This window comes from Mustela putorius, unplaced genomic scaffold (assembly GCF_011764305.1).
Source record: "Mustela putorius furo isolate JIRA1106 unplaced genomic scaffold, ASM1176430v1.1 tig00000281_pilon_pilon_pilon, whole genome shotgun sequence".
NCBI lineage: Eukaryota > Metazoa > Chordata > Mammalia > Carnivora > Mustelidae > Mustela > Mustela putorius.
In genome coordinates this window covers 27,434,741-27,458,581 of record NW_025421343.1, presented here as the reverse complement: position 1 = coordinate 27,458,581, position 23,841 = coordinate 27,434,741, and the positions used below count along the sequence as shown (strand labels likewise).

General features: G+C 47.0%; 1 protein-coding gene across 4 annotated transcripts in view; it reads right to left on the bottom strand.

Annotated features, from left to right (window-relative positions):
* Positions 1-409: 409 nt before the first annotated feature.
* Positions 410-23,841, bottom strand: part of VIT (vitrin) — a 96,677-nt gene continuing 73,245 nt past the window's right edge. For 3 of the 4 annotated variants that reach the window (XM_045079253.1, XM_004765451.3, XM_004765452.3), the window contains 5 exons: positions 20,944-21,091; positions 8,603-8,706; positions 5,262-5,488; positions 3,239-3,752; positions 410-1,671 (listed from right to left, as the gene is read on the bottom strand). In XM_045079253.1, coding sequence (XP_044935188.1) covers positions 1,493-1,671; positions 3,239-3,752; positions 5,262-5,488; positions 8,603-8,706; positions 20,944-21,091 — 1,172 coding nt within the window. In that variant the 3' untranslated portion in view covers positions 410-1,492. The remainder of the gene's footprint in view (positions 1,672-3,238; positions 3,753-5,261; positions 5,489-8,602; positions 8,707-20,943; positions 21,092-23,841) is intronic. The other variant, XM_004765450.3, reaches the window with a different exon arrangement.

The following is a 23,841-nucleotide window of genomic DNA, read 5'->3' as shown; positions in this document are numbered from 1 at the left end:
ATAATTTTCCTTGTACTTATTTAAGTTCTTTTGTTTCTTAGCCAAATCTCTCACTAGTAGTGTGTGTCACTGGTATCTTTATAAAGAATTTCTTTTTTGAAAATAGTTTTTGTGTTTTGAGGTTTTTGAACAAATATATTTGCAGTCGCTTTTAAAGTAAAATTTATAGTTAATGAATTTGAAATTGCTGACACCTTTAACTGATTCTTCTCTGTAGACGTCAGTATTTTGAGCTGATAATACATTCTCCAGGTACTGAGAAGTTTGTCAGGCTTGAGGCAAATTCTGCTAAATGGATGATATCTTCCAATTCCTTCTGTTAGATAGTTTGTCCCAAGTATTGGCAACAGGTATTGTCTTTTTGCCTCCGTTCATAGCAGCATCCTTTAACACACACTTTTAGAGAACGTGATTTGTCAAGGAAGTCACCTTTATTAATGATTCTTTCGAACACTCCCCCATCACACACAGATTTTGTATCCTGATAGATGAGTCCTTGGCAGAAGCTGGAAGTAAGAAGTGGTGCCCAACTAAGCCCCATCCCGGCTTATTTTAATGTAGCTATTAATGATAATATCTGGTTAACAAGTGAAAAACATGGCGCAAATGCTCAAACTTGGACCCAGGGCAGCAGGCATGGACAGGGGCTCCTCTGTCCCACTGACCGCTCAGAAGTGGCTCCGTGGGCCTCCGTCTGTGGCAGCACAGCAGTATTGCCAGACGGCTCATCAGTCATGCCACTCTTCAGGCTCCAGCCCCACGGACCCTAATTCCACAGCTCTCGGAATGGGGCCTGGCAACCAGCAGTGTAGTCTCCCAAGGGATTCTAGGCCAGATCACCTTTGTCCTCCAGGAACGTTCCTCAGCTGCTCCTAAAGCTACAGGATGCAGGCGCACAGTGATTTAGATAATCGAGAAGAGGGAGGCAAACCAGGAGTGGAGCCGCTGCTGCTGCACTTTGCACCCCCGTGGCTGTGTCGTGCCTGTGGGTCAGGACCGAGTACACGGCACCTGCTCTGCGGAATGGGACGAGCGGAGGGTCATCCTGCCAGAAAGCCTGTGAACACTCTCCACAACACGGTCAGAATGTCATCTTTTAAAACAATTAAGCAACTCCTATATTGTCACCATAACAATTAAATCTGTGAGGGTTACAGAATCCTAATTAGAAATAAAAATGGGGGGGAACCTTCAGAAAAATTCTAGCTAAGCCTGTCATAAGTTCTTCACTTTACTCTATTTATTTTGAAAACCATCATCAAAATGTAAATCCCCAGCACCCTCCAAATGATGTGTCATTTTCCCTCATTCTATACACCTATGATCACCTTTCTCCCTTCAAGCTTGGAAGTACACAAAACCACGCTGGCGAATAGGAACAGCACATCTGGGCACCAAGCCCCCACGTGCCCTGCTCCCCCATAAAGTGTTGGGGGCCATCCCAGGGCCAGTAGGGCAAGCAGCATCGGCTGGTGCTTTACCTGCTCGGACTTCAGTTCCGAGGCTGTGAGTTGAACTCTGTGCAAATGTTCTGGATGACCTTGGGGACAAATTTGTGCAGGTTGTCAAACTCATCCACGAAGAAGGAGTGGTGGTTGGCAGGGTGAGTGGCGATGACTTCCAGCTCGTCCTGGGCGGCCCATGCGACACCTATTGCGTAGGTGATCACCCCTGTGGGGACAGAGTTCAGATGAAGCCGTTGTGCCCGAGGAGAGGACTGTGAACGAACCACTGCCTTTCCTTGTTCTGTTGGCTCTTGTGTCGGGATGCTAACAAATTCAAAATCACAAATGTTCTCCAAAGCATGAACATCTACTCTATACCCACAGTCACAGAACGGATATAAACTATCTCATAGTAGATTAGAATCTTTGGGAGGAAGAAACTCCAGACAAAATGGAGTAATAAATAAGATCTTCATGTCCATGGGCAGTCGAGGGGATGATATTTCAGGACCAGTGAAACTTGATGCCATGCAGATGACATCACATGGCATAGCCTGCTCTACCTGTGTGTAGAGTCAAGCAAAATCTTAGAGAGTTTTATTTATATTTTTAAAGATTTTATTTTATTTTATTTTATTTTTTAAAGATTTTATTTATTTATTTGACAGGCAGAGATTACAAGTAGGCAGAGCAGCAGGCAGAGAGAGAGAGAGGAGGAAGCAGGCTCCCTGCTGAGCAGAGAGCCCGATGCGGGACTTGATCCCAGGACTCTGGGATCATGACCTGAGCTGAAGGCAGAGGCTTAACCCACTGAGCCACCCAGGCACCCCTTATTTTATTTTTTAAAGGAATTTCCACACCCAATGTGGGACTCAAACTCACAACCCTGAGATCAAAAGTCTCACGCTCCACTGAGTGAGACAGCCAGGCTCCCCTCAGTTTTATTTTATTATTTTTTAAAGATTTATTTATTTGGGGGATGGAGAGGGGTAGAGGGGGATGGAGAGAGAAAATCTAAGCAGACTCCATGCTGAGCATGGAGCCCAAGATGGGACCCAATCTCACGACCTAGAGATCATCACCTGAGCTGAAACCAAGAGTCAGATAGTTAACTGACTGCATCGCCCAGGCAACCCTTCCCTCAGTTTTAAATGCATCAAAAGTGAGTTCAAGAACTTCCTAACTAAAAAAGTGGAATCAAATTACTTTGGGCTTAAAGGTGACTTTACAACCCGTAAAAATGCAATCTCCTTTCCAGCGTATATACCCTTGCACAAGGACTGGGAGAGATGGTGACCCAGCACGGGCTCCAGCATGGATGTGAAGACAGGTTTTCAAGATAAGGGAGTGACCAACAGAGCTGAATGCTGCAGGGGGGGGGGGGGTCACATGACATTAAAACAAATATGAGTTCGTTGGATTTAGAAAAAACGAAGACATTGGTGGCTTGGTGAGAGCAGTTGCGGGGTGTAGGTGCCAAAGAAACCAAGTGGATTGCTACGAGTTGAGAGTGAAAAGTAAATGAAGATGTGGGCACAGCACACAGAGCTACCCCTTCCTGGAAGTTTGGCTGTAAAGAGAAAAAGGCGAGTGGGATGTGGAGCAGACGTGAAGCAGACTTCTTCCTTCTTTGCTGCTCAGAGAGGCCGGTAGTGTTTAACAACACCCCTAGTGTGTTCCCTGGGGTGTTGGACATTATTACGTGGTAGACAAAAGCAGAGCCTAGAAACACAGCCCCTTCCTCATCCCGCTGGCCCACCATGCCCCAGGGATGCTCAACAAAAGCAACTTACCCTTGTGATGGGCAACCATGGAGGGTATGCGGACGTCGTCATAGGACCTCCCGTCAGTGATGAGGATCATTAACTTCCTCTTGTTGGGCTTGGACTTCTTGAAGAGCTGTTCCAGGGCATAGTTGATGGCAGCCCCCGTGCTGGTCCCACCGCTCCAGTAGCCCACCCTCTTGATGGCGTTGAGGATGTCGGCCTTGGTGCTGTGATCCTCAAATCCAAATTCCAGACGCTGCTCGTAGGTGTACTGCACCGCCCCGATCCGTGTATCTGTTTCTGAAATCTCAAACTCTTTGCTGATGTTGGCCACGAACTGGAGGACTGTGCGGAAGTTGCCCGTCCCCACGCTGCTGGAGCCGTCGATGACGAAGCCGATGTCGGCTGAGTTCCAGCAGGTCTTGCTGCAGGCCAGGCGGTCCGTGTCACAGATTCGCTTCAGCAGGGGCTGCACCGTCTTGTGGAGGCTGAACCAGCTCTGCACGTTGAGCGAGTAGAAGCCGTTTGTTCTGCACACAGCCTGCAAGACAGAGGGGAGGGGTACTCACCCGCTCGGGTGTCGACTTCTCCAGGCGGTCACCGTGACCCCACCCGCCAGGACAGGTGAAGAAAGAAGCAGACAGACTCTTGTTTTCTGCCCTCATCTTCCTACAGGTCTTTTTCTACCTTGGTCCACCCAGTCAGATGCTTGCTGGGGTCACCGCTGGACTCACTCTTACTCCCTCGGCTGGGTCTCTGCTTTAGGGGACGCAAATCCTCAGAGAGAGGTGAATCACTGGTTTCAGCCTCATGGTCATGCCTCTCTGGACCCCTAGGTCTGTTTGTGCTGGGAGCCGGCCATGAGATTGGCACCAGGGGCACCAGCATCTGAGAGGATTAAAGAGAGCTTCTGTTCTGCTCGGGAGAACAAGACACATGAGAAGTAGCTACAGGAATGTTTCCAGAGCAGCCCTGAGCCCCGCAACAAGGGCTCCCACACATGTGCCAGGAGTCACACTAGATGTTCTTGGAGAGCTTCTCTCGTGAATCTAACCCTACAAGGTGGACATAACCCCCCCTTCAAGAAGGACTAGACAGATGGGCCAACTGTGAAGGGACATCTGAGTCCCCAAGACTGGAGCACAGATCTCTCTGCCTTCAAAGCCCAGCTCTGTCCTCCAGACAAATGAATATTTATTGACTTGTGCCCAAGTATGTTCCAGAAAAACTTAAGGCAGCTGCAATAAACATGGAGCAAACTAGCCTCTGTGCTCTCAGAAGGGACCAGGCTTGTGTTCCTGAAGTGAAGCATGTCTCCTTGCTACTGTCTCTCTGGGGTCACAGGGAGAGTCACAGACCTGGTGACTATACATGCTGTAGAATTGACTATACAAGCTGTAGAATTGACAATTTATTTTAAAACAAGAAATGACTTGAAACTGTCCTAGGAAATATTCTTAATTTCCTAGGAAATATCCTAGGAAATATTCTTAGGGCTGCAAAACCCTAAGAGGGGGGTTTATTAATCTTTCCATGGCCTTGGTATTATTTGAGATGAGTGTCCTGGCTGAGCTGAGCTCTTGGGGAGTCCCACCAGGCACCGGCTGAGGTCATTGAGGGAGAGGGCAGTGGTGCTGGGTGTGGGCAGGAGACACTGGGCATGTCAGGACCACACATAGGGGCCCCAAGAGTAATGGGGGACCAGGGAGGGTTTGGAGCAGGGACCCCATAGGACTGGAAGAGCTCGGCATCAGTGCGAGTGGGCTTCACTGTGAAATCTACACCAAACTGGGGAGCCCTGAGAGGGAGACACACCAGAGTTGGAACGCTAGGATGCCCTCGGGAGGTGGCACTGGGAGCTGATGAGGTGTCCCGGGATGACTCTGGGTGACTCCAGGCTCCAGACTTACTAGCCCCTCCCTGGAGGCTTCCCTGCCTCCAAGTAAGCTCTATGCCCCTTTGAAGGCACAAGAACAGTCTCAATGGCTATCACAGCTGTGCAGAGTGAGTGGATGCTGACACCAGGCGGGTCCCTGGGGCGCTTCCGTACCTTATTCGAGAAGTTGGGCTCCGTCACGTACTGCTTCTCATTCTCAGTGGCACCTTCAACGGTGATGAAGAAAATGTTGATTCCTGACTCTCTTGCGAACCTCGAAGCCTCCTCCACCTTGTCCGTGGGCCAGCCGTCCACAATCACCACGGCCACGTTGGGAGCAGCGCCTCTGTTCCCATTGGCTTTGGAAAAGAAGTTCTTGGTCACGTAGGAGATGGCCCGGCCTGGAAGAAACAGAGAGCTTGTGCTTGCAGAGACTGTGATCACATGGATTAGAAATACAGGCAAGATCCCAGCGGCTTCCAGAGGGCCAGAAAAACCCTTTCATGCCCTTTGTGTGTTTGCTTCTCTTTTTCTTTTTTTTTTTTTTAAACCACATTAACTGTTGTGAGGCATACAGTTCAGTGGTCCGACGCACACTTCCTTGATTGTCCATCTCCACCATTCGTTTCCCTCCCCCACTTCACGTCAGTCCTTTCATTTCTGATTCTCTGTTATTTAAAAAAAAGTCTTAGGGACCAGCAAACAGATGAGAAAGACTTTCATGGCAATAAGAGGGTCCCTTCGTTGCCTGGGTGCTGAAAGTGCACAAAGCCCTTTCCGGGAGTGTGGGGTAGGAGGCACTGGCTGGAGGGACAGGAGCCTCTTCTTGGCCTCCCGCCACTGGGGTTTGGCCAGCCCGGTGCTCCGGGAGCTGCGGCGTGTGGGAGTCTGAAGGCCAAGTCAGTGGTGTCTTCTGTCCAGTTCCATGTGAGGGGCACGGGTCTGGCTGGCCAGGGAAGTGCGGTGCTCACTGAGAACTGAGGACTGTGTTCCAGCCTTGGCTGTGTGGACCCAGGCAGGTCACTCCAGATTTCCAGTTCAGCAGAAAGCCACAGTTGGGAGGTATAAGGGAGCTGCCAACATGGCTTTCCAAAGCACTTGTTTCACACCATCTAGGACCTCAGCAATTTTTCAATCAAGGAGGGGGAATAACTGTCCCAGTTGACTGGGTCTCTCCTAGGTTAAATGCTGAAACCCCATATGCTCCTGGGTAAATTGGGAGGACCAGGTCACTGTAGAGTTAGCATAATTTCATATACAAGCAGGGCTCTTAACCCGGGTTCTCTGAACCCTTGTGAGGCATCGGGGGCGAGGGGTATATCCACAAAGCCCCTGAAATTACGTGCAGCAGTTTGTAAGTGTAATTATTTATTTAGGCTGAAGGGTACCTTTCAGGAGATTCTCAAAGGGGTCCTCAATCTAAAATCAATCTAAAGTCCTAAGACTTTAGGACTAATGTCATTATACTCAATGGTTTTTGGTTTTGGCCGGGATCCTGGCTCCGCGGGCTATAGTAATCTTAACCTATTAACTGAGAGGATCAAATAGTTACATATGCAGGAGCTGGAGAAATGTCTTGGAGACCCCACATGACCTGGCTGCACCGAGCACACCTATTCCAGGGAAAGAGCTGAGAACTGCCCTCACAGCCAATGGATAATGTCCCTGAAGGGGCAAGGCCCCCAGTAGTCCCCTCCGGCTGAATGTTAGATGCCTGTGAACAAAGCCCACCCCTAGCCTCACCCACACTTAAATCTGGAGGTCGTTGTCCATTAGTGCCCAACCCACACCCCAGCCCACCTTCCTGCATGTCCGGAAAGCGGAGATCAGAAATCTGGGAACCACATTGTTGAGACTCCCTTGCAGCTACAGCCTTGGAGTTGTGCTGATTTCATGAACTGAAGTGCAGTGCGATGAGATTTAGAAGATGGAAGCAAGGCAGAGACTCTGCTATTTCTGCTCCTGAGCCTCGGAGGGTCCTTGACCTCTCTGGGCGGTGCTGGAGGAACCCATGTCTGGTCTCTAGCTTTGTCGCCATGGAGGTGGGAGGGTACAGAACATGCATTTTGTGGTGTGAATGGAGCAGGCAAGGCCTGGTTTGGGGGATGACTGCTGTACCAGAAGCCTGCAGACTGTGGTGGCTTCCTGAGTCAGATTCCTGAAGAGGCTGTGCTGGCGGAATTGATAATGTGATTTTCTGATCTTGGAAGAGACAGCAGCTCCTTGTAGGTCCGTCTCCTGCAGATAGCCGTCAGAAGTCATCTCTCAAAGTTCAGCCTCGAGCTCATTCCTCAGCTCTTTTGATTATTCTCAAAACCATTTAGAACCTAGGAATAAATTCTTTTCTGCTTCAACCAGCTAAAATGGATCCTGTTCTCCAAACGCAAACCCTGATCAGGACAGGGCAGAGACAGAATATGTTATTTCCTGAAAAAGGTATATGATTTTAAGACACTACTCTAATCCCATCAAGGATATAGGGTGTCTTCTGAAGTTTCTGTTTTATTCCATGATCCATTACTGGAATGTCACTGATCTAAGTCTTCAATTAAAAACGAATGGGAAATCAACTCTATCATGTTTGCAACGAGGTGGTATTGATCTGGGGTCCGGAGAGCAGTGACTTGGCCGGTGTTTGGTTAGCATTTTTCAAAGGCTCTTCATTTGCCAGATACTACTATATTGGTCTACAGAAATGTACACTGTGGCGGGGAGGGAAATAATCAGATTTACAGTAACTTCAAAGATGTTCCTTCAAAGACAGTTCTGTGTGCATTACATGCCAACCCACCGCGGCTCACTTCTCCATTTCTTTGGATGTTGATGATTCAAAGAGGTTCCCTGAGAAGTAGACAGTCCTCCCAGTGCCCCCAAAACCAGACTACCATTTGTGAATTTGTACATTGGCATGGGCTCATTGGCAGCCTTTAAGCTTGGTTAGTGTGAAATTGTCTCCCAGTGCCTGGTGAGCTCCTGGTGAACTGGTAAAATGGTTTCTGGACCTGCCCCACTGGGGGCTAGACTTGGACTTCTGGTAAACCCGCCATCCCACCTCCTAGCCACCAAGGCTCAGACATCTCAAGAGACTCAGCTTGAAATGAAGAACCTGTCTCTCTTTGTACAGTTATCACTTTAACAGGAACTATTGGAAGAAGATCCCCAAGGAGTGCTGTGGAGCTTTCTGAATGGAATTGGCTATAATATTTAATGTTACGTAGTTGACAACTTCTAAGTTGATGACTCATCAGCCAATCAGGAAACAGTTATAATAGCTGTCCTGCTTGTCCCAAAGAAAGCTGCCAAGCCAAGATACCAAGCATGCTGGAACTCTCCCGCATGTGTGTGGTATTGATTCCTGCCCCTAAATTCATGATGATACTTTAGAAAAAAATACAGATATTAGGAGTCATTTCTTAATGGATTATTACTATTCTGCTGTACAGGATATTAGGAGACAAGCACACAGAGGGAACACTGTGGAAGCAAACAGAATCATCTGAATTCAGATTGCATACCTGCATTAGAAAGCCCTCCTCGCTGGGTGATTTTCTCTATGGCGGCCTTCAGATCCCGGGAATTCACGTGAGTCCTGAGGTTAAACTGGGCAGCGGGGTTGTCTCTTAAGAGTGAGAATGAGAAATAAAAATTAGCTGGAAAGTTATTATCTTTGGAGGAAAACAGAAATCAGATTTTATTCTTTTATATACAAATAGGAGGGAAGCTGCTTCAAAGTCCTTCAGCTGTGTTTTATAAAATGTCCCAATGTGGACAGAAGTAATGGTGTGATGGGAGGGTTGGGTCCTTCTCAGTGTGTATAGAGGAAAGTGGTCTTTTCCAAAACTTGGGGTTCTCGTTTTGATTGTGCTGCTTCCTCACTGTGTGGCCTTGGGCAGTCACTTAATTTCTCTGGGCTTCAGTTTCCTCATCGAGGTAAAAGCAAAGATCACAACACTCATATCGCTAAAGAACAGGATAATTGTCCAGTAGGATTTTGCAAATGTCAGTGTCTCCCCAGACTGTCCCAGACTCTCCTCTCCAGAGAGAAAATCCCAGCTGACAGCTACTCCCTGGTTTACCCCTACGCTGGAATTTTGTCTTAACTGTGACATTTAGGAGAAGACATTCCTTTATGTTTCATTTTATTGTTCCTGTGACTGGGTGAGAATATTCAAATCTTACCTAAAAGGTTAACATCTATTAACCAAAAGTTCAGTGGGAGAGGAGGTGGAGTAAATTAAGTAGAGAATCAGAATGAGAATCCTTCTCTAGAGAAGAGTGTCTGAGGGTGAGCTGGGGGATGGGCCTGGGGGCAGCTGAGCAGGGGGTGTGGATGTGCTTTATGACCAGGTGGGACGGGGGCCGGGAGGGAGGGGGGCTCTGTCAGGGGGGACGCACAGAAAAAACACATCTCACAGAGCACTGACATTTAGCCATGGGCGAGGCTTCGAGTGAGGGTGATCTCTAGGATCTCACGGGACCCTGCACTCCAGAAGAGCGTGCACGTGGTTCCCTGTTCTGATGCTGCCATCTTGAAATCCGTAATGTTTGCAAATAGGGCTGTGCACATTACGTAGCAGGTCATACCTGCGGGTGACTAAGCCTTCAAGGGAAGGGAGAAGCCTCTTTCTAAAAAGTAGCCTCCACACCCTGTGTGGAGTCCAATGTGGGGCTTGACCTCACCACGCTGAGATTTAGACCTGAGCTGAGATTCAGAGTGGGCTATGTCACCGACTGAGCCACCCAAGTGTCCCCACCCCCTCTTTTCTTTTCTTTTTTTTCTTTCTTTCTTTTATTTATTTATTTATTTTTTTGTGTGAGGGTAAAGACTTTTAAAAGCAGCCTTTCCACAAACACCAGGAGTAGATCTTGGGAGAAGCACCTTTCCACAAACACCAGGAGTATTCTTGGGAGAAGCGCCTTTAGGCAGTTTAGGTGGCAAACCCAAGGGGACCTGCAGTGGATTCTTAGCAAGTCCTTTGGGGAACCTGGCCGTGTGGTCACCAGGAGGCCAGATCCCTAGGACTGAGAGGAGACATCTTCTGCCTCTCTCCCCACTTCCTCCCCTGCTCCATCCCCACTTTCTGAATTTTCCGGCTATCTCCAGGTGATCTCTATGGGAATAGAACTCCTGGAAGCTGGAAGTGTGACCCTCTGTCCTCCACGTTATTAGTAAATATGAGGGACAAAGGGTGGGTCGTGGACAAAACCAAAGTGAAATGCCCAGCAGGCATGCTTATCTCTGTGAGAGGGGACTAGAACCTGCAAGGACTGGCTCCCTTCGGGGAAGACAAGGAAAGTTTAAGAGAAGCTCAGGGAGATGGGTGTTGGGGCCAAACCCAACCAGATGAAATGCTACCAGATGAAAACTAAGGATTCAACAAAGACAAACAACAATGACAAAGCCGACTACAGAATGGGGAAACGTGGGTGTGTTAGCTGAGCCTGACCTTCCCCTCAGTCTGTGAGCAGGGTAAAGCCTCATGAACAGGGGTCTTAGTAACACAACCCCTGTTCATGTCACAGGGAAGAGAAATCACAGAGAAGGAGCTCTATTGCTTTCACACTTATATTTTCTTTCCTTCCTTCTTCAAAGACTCAAGGGCTTTCAGGTTCATACTCTTTACAGATCAATATCAGTGAATGCTGAACTTGGCCCCTAGCCATCAAGGCTCAGAACCTGGAGTCCATCTTTGCTCATCCTGGGGACTCTGGGTCCTTGTAGGTCCCTCTGTCCACCATCACTTGCTTTTATCCTTCCTCTGAATGTCTGCAGTGACCCTCTGAGTTCAGGCACCCTACTCCTTGCTGTTTCTATTGTAAGAGTCTCTATTTGGTCTCTTCTAAGCCAACTGTATGCATATCTTCTAAAACACCACCAACAACTCTTCCTTGGCTCAAAAATCATCAGAGGCTCCCATTCTTTAAAAAAGTCCCATCCATAATTTAATTCCAACCCATCATGTTCATATGGTGCTGTCTCAGACTCTCTCTCCAACCCCCTCCCAATTCTCTCAGGATAGCCTATATTCTAGGCAGAAAGAGCTGCTATCTCCTGGTTTTCTAGCTTTGTGTCCTTGCTCATCAATCCCCTCACATCTGGAAGACCCAAAGTGTGCCCACCCTCCAGCTCCAGCTCCCTGCCGCCTGCCCTTCCCCCACTGAAAGCCTCCGCACCTGACTCTGCTTCTCTAACCCACACCACCTTACACAAGTGCATAGCACCTGCAGGCTCTCAGTGAATGGTACTGAAGGAACACACATTTCTTCTTTCTTCTGTGCATCTCTGCCTCTAATGCTGGCACTGTCCAGGGTGTATCTCCCTCATGCCTCCCTCTTCAGTGCGTGCACTTCATGGGAGAGCTCAGCGACTTCAGTCTCCTGGGCTTCAGAGACGCTCACATCGCCAACAGCTGTCCAGCGCACACTGGCGGGTCCTCGCTCTTGAACCCCAGATAGACGTAAAATGACTCCCATCCATCTCCAACCAGAATGCACTGGGTGGTGCCTGGAAGTGGTCCACAACCACCTCAGGTTTGATATTTCCAATACTGAAGTGGTATCTTCTGGATCGATTCCATCCAACCACCCATATTCCCTTCTGCATTCCTTCCTCACCCTGACTCACTGTCATCTCGCAGAATGCATCCTCTGGTTGCCTTCTGAGACCTTCTTCATCATATGCCATGACCTGTCAGACCAGCCTCTTAAATATTTCTCGTCTCTCTCGCATCCTTTCCAGGATTCCATCTTTACCTTCTTGAGCTATTGCTATAGCTTCCTAAATGGTCTTCCCAGAGCAGCCTGTGCAGGGGACCATTTATTCAATAAGCGGTCATGCTGATCAGAGGCAAATTAACCTGGGAGCTAAGAATACCTCTTCCAAGGGGCCTAATTTTGTATTTGTAATTTTGTGCCCTTTTTCTTAAAGGGACCCTCGAAGTACATAAGCTTCAGAGTAGCCAAAGTCTTGATCCTCCCTTGGTGACTAAGGAATATAAGCTTTTGGGGGCCTAAAAAATAAAGTATGAGTCGAGCCAAAACAAACAATATATTATTGGCTGTAAAATGAAAAATTGCAAAATTGATATTAATTGTAAGTATGTATTGTTAATAGTTATTGATATTGTTAATAGTAAGTATGTAATTGTCTACTAAACATAACACAATATCCACTTCATTCATTATAAAATATTAACTCATAAAACTTTATACATTTGAAAATGATCTGTGGGCTAGATTTTCTCCCTTGCAAGATTCCCTGAGTCTGTCTGATGATTGTGAAGAAATCATAGCTAATCATAAGGGGTTGCTCATACACAAATAACTTAAAAAACAAAAATATAATTTTTTTCCTAAAGTTTTTCCAGAAAAATGTATTTAAATGTCGAATTTAGTCACTTAGTCACATCTGTGGCATTCTCTGGAATGCTGCTCAGAAGGCTGTCTTAATATTGATCACTTTGCAGAGCAATCGATTGCCTGTCTCTTTCCTGTACTGCATATACAGCCCAGTCTCCTTATTTGCAGTAGTTACGTTCTATAAAGTTGCTGCAAACATCAAATTAGCAAATACTGAGCCACTGCTCCTAGGGGAAGTACTAGCTTAGGTTCCTGTGGGCCTCTAGTCATGACATTTTCATCAGTATGTCGATATATAAACTTGTTTTATGTACATTTTTGTTGGAAGACACCTAACTTAATGTATATTTCTTATAAATAATCACATGCAATATTTCTGTTTAATAATACAGCAGCTGAGAACGGTTTAACAGCTTTCTGACCCTAGGTAATGTCACTATAAATTTCTTCGGCTCTTAGCCTCACAATGCCATCCATTGCGTTTTGTTTTGTTTTGTTTTTTTCACATCAGTTGTCACTTCATGAATTCATAAGTTCACCTACTTTTTCGTAGCTTCATCAGGCATTCTAGTTATTACTTTGTCACTTTCCAGAGCAGAATCACATACAGATCAGTGATCTTCCTTTCCTTTTCGGAAAGCACCGAATCATTGGTTCATTGACATTGAACTCATGCCTGAAGAAAACTTACTGAGTAGGGGCTGTTTCTCCATAAGCACCTCCTAGCCATTCTTGTGCTTGTAAGACTTGAAAGCATTCCAGCAGTATACTTGGGGGCCATTTAAAATAGTGAAATCATCAATGGAAAGCACAAAAATAGGAAAAACGTGGCGCTAAATAGATTGCAACGAAGAGACTTGTTCACAGTAGGGCTGCTGAAGCAGGAAGGCAGGGCATTGCCCTGTTCGACCTTGGCTGGGACTGTGGGTCAAGCAGCTCAAATCCCATCCCCTTGCTGTGCTAGTCTGCAGATGGCTCTACACGTGCCTTGAGAATTTGCTTGCAAATATGGAAGCCACAAGTCATGAAGATCGACTGTTACCTATTTGAGAACAGGCTCCCTGTCTTAGTGTTTCCTATCCCTTGTATTTAGCATACAGGGGATTAAATAGGTAATTATGGGATAAATAAATGGAGAAAGCTCAAATGTCCTCTCCTTTCTTGGATCACCCTTCCTGGAGTTGAACACTCTGTTTCTCAGCTCCACACTGATCTTTGTCTTCCTTTATTACATCACAGAGATGGATGAATCCATCTACCGAGACAGACAGATGAGCTATTCATATACCCAATGAATAGATGCTTTTAATTTTATTTAATGTTATTTCTTTTAAAAATATTGCCTCCCTTACTAGATGGTGAAGTCCTAACGAACACAATCTCTATCACATTTGTTGATTTATTTTTATTGGGAGACCCAAAGTGTGCCCACCCTCAACAGTTTCAGAGGATCTCTGAAACTCTCCTGTTGCTAAAATTATTAGGGAGGGGCAAAGCTACTGAGCCATTCATCAAGGGACTTACAGACAAATGTAATCAAACCACTTAGAAGAATTTTACATTGTATCCCCTGCAAATGACATAGAGCTTAGTGCATGGTAAATATTCAATAAATCTTTGTTAAATTGAAATTAAATCATAGGAATGAATGATACATTTGTAACTAAAAACTGGAGCAGCTCTTGGTACCAGAACACATGGGTGTGTGTATCCTTTTTCAGGGTCTAAGGGCTGGTGGCCTGACACCCTCGCCAGGTTCCTTTTCAGAGACAGAGACTAGTTAAAAAGTTCAGCTATATTTCTATCTAAACAAACGTCTAATTTATAATTTTACTATAAGATCTCAATAAAGGAAAACCTTTTTCTTCCCCTCAGCGATATCAGTGATTTCCTTTGAAACTAAGAGAAGAAAGCAAATGAAGTTCTATAGCTCAAGGAGGAAAGAACCAATTGTACTGTTTGATGCAACAGGAAATGACTCCCCTGTGAGCGTTAAGAAGCAAGAAGAATGCCTGTCAGAAATGGTCCCTTGTGATCCTGAGGAAAGCTCGGCACCTGGGGAACAGGGCACAGGGACAGATGTCATTGTGTCCAGGCCTCCCTGAAGGTAAAATTCACCTGAGGCACCTGTTCAAGTCTTGAGACACCAGATCTCATCCTGGCAGCAGCTCTCATCAGTAGGTCTATACTGGAGGTGGGCATCTTTGTTTGTTTGTTTTAAACAAGGGATCCAGGTGAATCCTATGCTTAGCAAAGTTGGGGAAGCTCTGGAGTCTGGAAGACTTCTACGGCCCCTTCAGTTAAAGCCCCAGGGGCTCCTGTGTTAGCCCAGGTACTTGGAGCTACACTGTGTGAGCCTCTCACACAAGTTCTCTGCCAGCAGAGACATACTGATGGCTCAGCTCTCCTGTAGTGCCAGCTTTTCAAAATGGTTTCCTCCCACAAGGCATCACCTGAGGTTACAATAAAATCACCTGACTATATTGAATCTTCTCATTTTCTTAAATGCTAAAATGTGATGATTTAGGGGCTTAGTCCCTGAGATGAACCATGCCTGTGGAATCAGGAGCATGCTCTAGGGTGACCTTGGCTACCCAAGGTCATGCCAGGAGCTGCAGGCTGGGTGGCAGACACATTCCTTCAGTGCATTGCCAGGCTCTGAATGAAATGAGTTTGCCCCCAGTCCCTCAGAGGACCGAGCATCTCCAGCCACCCCCGTGGCCTGGGCCAACCTGCTGGAGACTTGGTACAACTAGCCCCTTTGGAAAGGACACTGGTCCTACATTTCCTAGGACCCGAGGTGGGAAGCAGGGTCTTATAATCAAATTTTGTTTCTAGATGAAATTTTTTTTTGTAATTAATAACAAGAATTCAATGCATCCACCAAAAAGTAGAAAATTAACCTGTATAATTTCCTGCGGGGGGGAAATGCGGACCTGCTGTGTGGTGATCTGAGAGAGACCCTGGAACACACAGACTTGTCTGTACCCGCGTCACAGGGCTCAGAAGCCCCGCACCACGGGATGTCTGCAACAGACACCGCGGCTGGCATTTCCTGACCCTGGGCCTGGGCCCGACCACCCGGGGATAGATTGGAAATGTAGGTTCTGATTCTATAGTCCAGAGTGAGGTCTGAGGGTCTGCCTTTCTAAGAACCTCCCATTTGAAACCGTGGATCGATCGCACGTGGAGTAGCAATGCCTTGGGGCGATGCTGGAAGAATCAAGAGAATCAGCAGGGGGCTGCCAGCGGTAAGAGGACAGAGGAGAACCCGTGAGAAGTCTGGACAGGGCATGAGAAAGGCTGAGAAAGGGAGGAGGAGGAGGAGCGGGGGGAGGAGTCACCGGATGACAGTGCAGGCCCGTGGGAATCGCTGTGCCCACCCGCCCCGCCTGCACCATGGGATCGCCTGGGAGCTCCAAAACTTAACGATGCCTGCGTCCCACGCTCAGAAATTCTGATTTAATCGAACTGAGGTGTGGTCTGGGAATTGGGACTTTCCAAAGCTCCCCAAGTGGTTCTAATGTGCACTGAGGTGGCCATCGGCTTTTCTAGCAGAATGTTCTAGGGACCGAGGGGTGTAGGGAGGACCATCTCAGGGGAGCCCTGCCATAAGCCCGGGCAGTGGGAGGCGGAGGCGGAAGGGGAGCTGGTGAGTGGAAGCCTAGCGCAGTCCTTGCTTTATCTGTACCTCCGGGAGGACTCAGAGGGGAGGAAGAGAAAAAGCACAGGAGTTTTGGGTAAATGTTATTCATGGCTCACTCAGCCTTGAGACTGTGTGCCTGAGGAGTGTGGCTCAAGGGCTCACCTGCCCGTCTCTTGGAGCAGAGGATAGAGGTACCACTGTCTGTGCCATTGGGCCCCAGAGAGCCGATGACAGGCAGCTGTTCTGAGATCCTGTTAGTTTCTGGAAAGGCAGTGGGGGACACAAGAAGAAGACCGGGGCAGACATTGGAGGGATCTGGGCTCTAGGAACCAACTTGTAGGAAGCTGAGCTCTCTCTTAACCTCTTGGCAACAGAAGGGAATTACACACTAAAATATCGGCTCCTGGGTATTTACCAGATACTGGTTTCATAAGTCTGGAATGGGACCTGGGCATCAACATTTTAAAAGCTCCCTAGGTAATGCCAGTGTGAAGTCAGGACCTTCTTGCACTGAGCCCATGGAGCTGTGTCTCAGGCTCCAGTCCTGCCCGCACCTCCTTTGCTGCAGTCTTAAGAGAATGTGCCAGAATGTATAGTTTCCTCTTTCTGCGGCAAGAAATGACCATAAACCTAGTGGCTTAAACACTCCTTAGCCTTACAGTTCCAGAGGTCATGTCATGTCTGTCGTAGGTCTCTCTGGAAGGGCTGTGTCCCTCCTGGAGGCTTTGGGGTAGGGGTAGGGGTGGGTCCATTTCCTTGTCTTTTCTGTCTTCTAGAGGCTGCTTGCATTCCTTGCTCATGGCTCCCTTCCTCCATCTTCAAAGCCAGCAGTTGACTATCCCTGACCATTCTCCAGTCCGATATTTCTCCGACTGATAGCAGGGAAAGTTTCTCTGCTTTTAAGGTCTTGTGGGATTAGATTGGGACACTGGATAATCCAGGATAATCTCCCCATCTCAAGGTCCTTAACTTTAATCACTAGATGTGCACAGAGTCCCTTTTGCCATGTAAGGCAACGCATTCACAGGTTTCAGGGATTCAGAGGTGGGTAAGTTTGGGAGCCGCTCTTCTGCCTACATGCCTGTCCTGACACTTGTTCTTTCCTCCACTCTGACTGTCCCCCACACGGGGGCTCAGCCAATCCCCAGGAGGACTCTGGGCATCCTTCCTTCTGGGAGGGAGAGCTGCTGAGTGTCTGACTGCAGCTTCTCAGTCCAGAGCCAAGAGGTCAGTGGAGGAAGCCCACCCCTGAGCCACTTTCCAAAACACTGGGCAGCTGTGGGAGAACCATGAGCAAAGAAAGTCAATTTCATTTTGAAATGAAGAAAAAACAACATTTTGCTTTGCTCTATAACTGTTTTCCAACTCTTGATATTCTAGGGTTGATTACAGACTTCAAAAGAATGTGTGCAATTCTATTCTATTTATCCTGACACTGGAGACTAAAACAAAATCATCTGGAAGGTCAGGGGCACTTAGCACCCATGGCCCCTGGCGGCCGTGAAACTGCAAGCAGCTCGGCTTCATTCATTCTGCGGACTAGAGTTCACCTAAGAGCTACTTGTTCTGCTTGTCCTTTCACTCAGCCTTTCCGTGTTCCCCTTGGTATTAAGTGCGATCATGAGCCTGTTGACTGTGTACTTCACTATTAGAGCTCCTGCGCCAGATGGGGGCGCAGTCCTTGGCTTTTAGTCTAAGGACAGCGTTTCCGTCCTCACCATGGTGGAAAGCCTCAATTATCATTAGCTTTTTGGGCAGATGAGCCAAGTCTTCTCTTTGAAGTCAATTCTGTTTGCCATTTTAGGAATTAACCCAAGATTTAATATTTGCCCTCTCCCCAGGTCACGCATTTGGCTCTGTGTTCTTGGGAAAGTCACTCAACCTCTCTGAAGGCAGCACTGGCCTCTCCTTGAAGGTCTCATTCTTGATGGACCGGTCATTTCTTTTAGAGCCTCACTTCCTCTCTATAACATGAGGGGGTAGAAGCAGGAGCTTTCTGTGGCCCCAAGGCTCTGTGATTCTGAGAGAGCAGGGCTGATCCCCGTGATGGTAAGGTGGGCACTGAAATCTGGTGAGAACCCAAAACACCGGAAGCATCAGATTCCCAACCGGCCATCGGCTCTTCCTGCTTTTCCTTTTCCAGAATCACAGGCCCTCCATCTGCATCCCCTCCCCCTTCCTCCCCCTTCCTCCCCTTTCCTGCCCCTTCCCTGCCCCTTCCCTTTCTGCCATGCACTAAGACCTTTTGGTAAAGAAAGGATTGGAGGGAGCCCTTCAGGGAGGAAGCCGGGCGGCTGAAATCAAAAGCACTTCCAGCTGGGCACGCAGATTTCCCCTTGTGCCTCATCACACCCTTCTTATGCCGCCCTCCAGTTTATTGTGCTCCCCACATGCCACTGAAGGGTGCACCACCTCCAAGCAAAACCTCATGGCTCACCCCCCCAACAGGAACCAAGGCTGGAAGGAAGGGAGAAGCGGCTCACGTAGCCCCATCAGCCCAGCATTCATTTATCGGGTGTCTCCCGAGTACAGAGCCAGTCACTGAATCAGAGGACGTCAGGCTGGGAGAGCACTAACAGGTCATCCCAGCCACCCCTAGCATTGTGCGGAGGGCAGTGCCCCCATGGAGAGGTGAAAGCACCTGCTTCGGGTCACCCAGCAGCGCTCAGGCCAGAATTCAAGCTACGCCGCCACCAGCTCCTCCTGCTTTCCACAGCACTCTGTGGCTTAAGGAAGGTGCCAATGACGGAGTAGCTTCTATGAGCATGAATTTAAGGAGAACAGACACCATTTCTCTGAAGCGCTCCAAATTAACAGGACCCAGGATGCAGAAAAGACGAAGCGCAAGGCCTTTTTAGAAAGTGAAATTGGAAAAGCGTGGAGGTAACTCTCTCCTGCAAATGGTGATTGCATTAGGAAAATGTAGGGGAAATGCTCCTCTGGGCAGGGGAGGAGACTTTCCTGAATTGGTTTTCCTTCCTTGCAACATTGGCTCATTCATCCGCCTTCTCACTGGCACACTATTCTCCTGCCGTTTTTCTTTTCCTTGACAAATTTATTACCTTATTTTCATATTACACTATAAACTTTGGTATACACAGCTTTTAAAGCAGCTATTTTTAATGCAAGATGACACACCAAGCTTTGAACCCCCCAATAAAACTGACCGGGGACATCTGGTACTAAAATGCTTACATTTCCTCCCCAGAGAAGCCTACTCTCTGTTTGCTATCTTTAAAAAATAATGTAGGAATGAAAATAGGCTGACATTTTGAAAACAAGAAAAAAAAAAACTTATTTTTCTACTTCAAGTTGAAGTCTTCAAGACAGAGCCTTTGACATCGAAAGTTGACATTTGTAGCAATTAGTTATTTTCATCTCTTTGACTCTGACTATATACAAGTGCTGGGTAACTCATCCACTAATTTTTCTTCACAGGAACAGGAGGTAGTACTATATGTGTTATTGGGACTTAATGTTAAAAGTACAAATGTTATACGTTCTTATGAAAATAAAGGGGTTTTGATTATTTCTTTTGACAGTTCAAAGATCAGCACTCTAGGTAGGGCCTTTGATAGAACAGCCTTGGTTAAAATACTGCCCCTGGAGATCCTTGGAAAATTTTGAAGGATCTGATGGCACTCTGATTGTTGTCAGGTATACATGATTTTACTTTTGGGGAATGTGGGAGGCAAATAAGCTGGGGCTGCGGCTCCTTGGCAAGAAGCACTAAAGGTCTATGTTAGTTTCCCTTGCTAAGGTTAAGGTGAAGAAGTGTGGGGGGGGGGAGGGGTCGTATTGTGGAAAGTGAGACCATTATCCTGTCCTTAATGGTTTCTGGTCAAAAGTCCACCTATCATTTGATAGATTTGAGATCTGTGCTTGTTTTCGCTTTCGATGGTTTGCTTATCATCTGTCAACATCTGTATATCTGCCTTAGGGAGAAACCTATTATTATGAAACAAGATTGACCCCCAATACGAGAAAAGGTTGAGCCTGGGTGTCAGTATGAATGTCCAATTTCTACTCTAACTAGAATAATAGAATGGACTGGGGACAGTCACCTGGTGATCAGCTGAGTGATAGAGGCCACCCCTTCCCCCGGCCCAGTCTTCCCCATTGCCTGGTGACCTTTTCCAGGACCAGCACAGAGGCCTAAGGTCATATGGAGAAAAGAGAAAGGTCAACCTACAGCACTGTATTTTCCAGGCATCTTATCTGTAGGTGGACAGAGCACAGGGTGCAGTCCACTTCTTGACCTACAGAAAAGGAAACTGAGATCAGAGCGGTGAAACCCTCTCTCAAGGCCACATAGCTTGTTACTGGTTGAGCTAAGACTTGAATCCAGCTCCCCTCATACCCAAATAAATATTCTCTGTACCAATCCTGAGTGCAAATGCCATTTACTCCCAAGTGTTCATTAAGCTGTCCTTCCTTTCTGGAAGAGTCAGATTTCTTTCTTTCTTTCTTTCTTTCTTCCTTCCTTCCTTCCTTTCTTTTTTTTTTTTTTTAAGATTTTTGTTTATTTATTTGACAGACAGAGATCATAAATAGGCAGAGAGAGAGGAAGGGAAGCAGGCTCCCTGCGGAGCAGAGAGCCAGATGCGGGGCTCAGTCCCAGGACCCTGAGATCATGACCTGAGCTGAAGGCAGAGGCCTTAACCCACTGAGCCACCCAGGTGCCTCGAAGAGTCAGATTTCTTAAATGGCACTGCCTTGTTTCTATTTCTTTCATTTACATTTGTATTAAGGAAGAGAATGAATTTGGGCTGTAGGCTGTGTTGGTATTATTTGTGGCATAAGATTCAGCATGCAACATCCCTCGGTTTCTGGATTAAGAACGGCACTCACCCATACTGAACAACGCCCATCAGTGGACCGCCAGGGCCAATGTCAAGAGCTTGGGCAACATCAGCCAGGAACTGCTTTTGGATTCGGAATCGACGTTTGCCAATGCTTGAGCTCCCATCAATTAAAAACGACAAGTCAACTTTGCAGTCTGAGGAATGGAAAAGGGCTCTGTTACTCTGATGATCTCTCATTGCATTAACCCGGGCGCTCTCTTCTCTCTTCCCCCGTGAGAGCCCCCTGAGACTCCAGTGCAGAGAAAGTAAAAAGTAGTGGCAAGATGCAGAGTATATTCACTTATTTAAAATCATAGCAGATTTTCACCGGGCACTTGGGCTAGCACTTATTTCTATAACGGCTTTAGAATTCTCTGTATCAGCCACACCTAGAGCCTTCAGAAGACATGGCCTCCCGGTCAAGTGTGGGAGAGCTCTGAGGATGGTTTCCTCGGCTCAGACGCCATCAGTGCAGACCCTTCAATGTAGAATTCACCGAGACTGAGTCTCAGGAGCTCCTGGTCTCTTACCCTTATTTTAATTTTGTAGAATTATGTGTTGGCTTTTTATAAAGGTGTGAAAAGATCTGCAAGGCCAGTGCTGGGTCGAGGGGGTGGGTGGGGGGAGGGGTAGGCAGGAATGATAGAATGGTTGCCTCACTTCCCCGGGTGAGGCAACCATAGAATTACCCACATGTATCTACATATCTCAGGACTTGTCTGTAGCAGTCTTTGCATTTTTTCCTTGCTTTCAGTTGTGATAGAGACGAGGACAGTCCTTCTGGCTGGCATCTCTGGACCTCTGTGCGTACATGAAGGCTTTGAAGGAGGTGAGGGGCTAAAGCTCTTCTCAACCTTTCAAATGCTGCTGCAGTTGGTGGAAAGCCGCATAAACTAATAGTGTCTTCTTTGTGCTCGACTGATATATCATCTTAATATGAAAAAGCTGATTATCCAATATGATCAGTTCTTATTGGGAGGTATATATCCCTTTGATTGGTTAAAAAAAAGGGGGGGAGGTGAAATGAATTGTTGAACAACTGTCATGTGGGAGACAAATATATTTCAAAACAGAGTTCCATGGGAGGAAAAAAAGAGAGAAGGACAGTAAAGCTAGGAATTTCTGGGCTGGAGTACCCACGAGGACACGCGGGCTAGTGTTGTCCTTCATGCTTGGGTGTGCAGCTGCCTGGACAAACCAGGATCTCCCTAGGCTGCTGCAGGATCACCCACAAGGCCACTCTTAGGCTCTCTTCTCTCCAACACATGTTGCATTGCTTCCATGTGACCAGGGTCATCCCGTTCCCCAGGAGGAGATCAGTAGGCAGGGAGGGATGTATGTATATATTAAACGAGAGCAAGAAACGGACATGAGTTGACCCCGTGTTATGCAGAATCTATGAGAGATATTTATGAAAGAGTGATACTACAGAATTGGCAGGTTAAGGAAAAAATGATATCTGAGAATTTGCTTCAATCATCATCTTGCACTGGCCCATGGCAATGAAAGCCAGAGGAGAAGTGGGCGATGACAGGGACCTCTCTGGGCCTGGCTGACTCTGCTCCATCTGGAATTAGTGCCGTGGCTTATTAGTGGATCTAGTAAACTCTTATTTCCTGTCTGCCTGGGCATTTAGTGCCTGCCAACTCTTCCTGTTCAGCTGGCTTCCCCTGTGCTTTGCTGCCCCAAAACTGCCTATGCCAAAGCATGATCCTTGAGATGAAGATTGGAAGAATCAAAGAAAAGCAAGAAGTGAGGCTTAAAGATACTGCAGAAGGCTGGGGAAAAGCAGAAGAGAAGCAGAACTGTTCTCAGCCTTGGATGTTGTACCCCTCGTGGGGCCTACCCCTTTTCTCCTGCGTCCGAGCTGGCAATGAGAATTATTGCCAGCAGGTGGCAGTGGTGCTCTTTGGGCCTTCCCCCTCACCGCGGCTGTGGTCTGCTAGAAATCAGGATTCCCAGGCTCTACCCAGACCTGCAGAATCAGATCCCCATTCTAACAAGATCTCCTGGTGAACTGTGTGCACATGAAAGTTTGAGAAGGGCTCCTGGACAGGGGTTTTTCTTCCAGCTGTCAGCAGATTAGTTCAGTATGCCTTTTAAAATGAAAACTTTTTTTTAAAAAAATAACTTAATTAGAATAAGGCCCAACGGTGATTATCTTTGTAAATAAATAAAGCACATGGATTTTGAGTCTCTGTTTTGCTTCTTCATAGACAATTTTTTTCTTATTTCTTACATCTTGAACCGCGCTCAGAGTTGAAGTGTTCATTTGATAGCTGGGTTTTAAGAAGTTGAGATGTTCTCTATTGGTTTGACTCTCTTTACTCACTACCCTGATGGCTGACATTGGAATCACCTGTGCTCTCCATTTCCCAAGATGCTTTAATGATCATGGTTTCAGCTCTGCGAGTGCGCTCCCTGAGACCTAGTGGCCTCCTCGTACGGAGATGAAAACATGCCGATAGGAAGATGACATCAATGCTACAGGACAGAATTGAGTCACTAAACGTTCAGCATGACCAATTTATTCTTATCACAGAGGACAGAGGTTGGAGGACAAGGAATAAAAGGTAAGGTAGAGTACAGAAATCAATCTACCAATTTTCTTAATTGCTTTGTTTTTCTCCAACATGATATGATTTTATAGGTGAATGCTTTGTGCTGTCCAATGCGTTAGGCCAGTGTTTCTTAACCATGGACATATATGAGAGTTGCCTATGAAGCTTCAACAAAGAGGGATGCCCAGGAATCCCTCTGAGTTGTGCTTTTCAAGGTTTGATGTGCAAAGAAATCACTTGATTCAGTAGGTCTGAGAGAGAGAGAGATTTTGCATTCCTATCAAGCCCGCAGGTGATGATGATATAGTCAGTGCATACCCTGAGTAGCAAGACCTAGGGTGAGG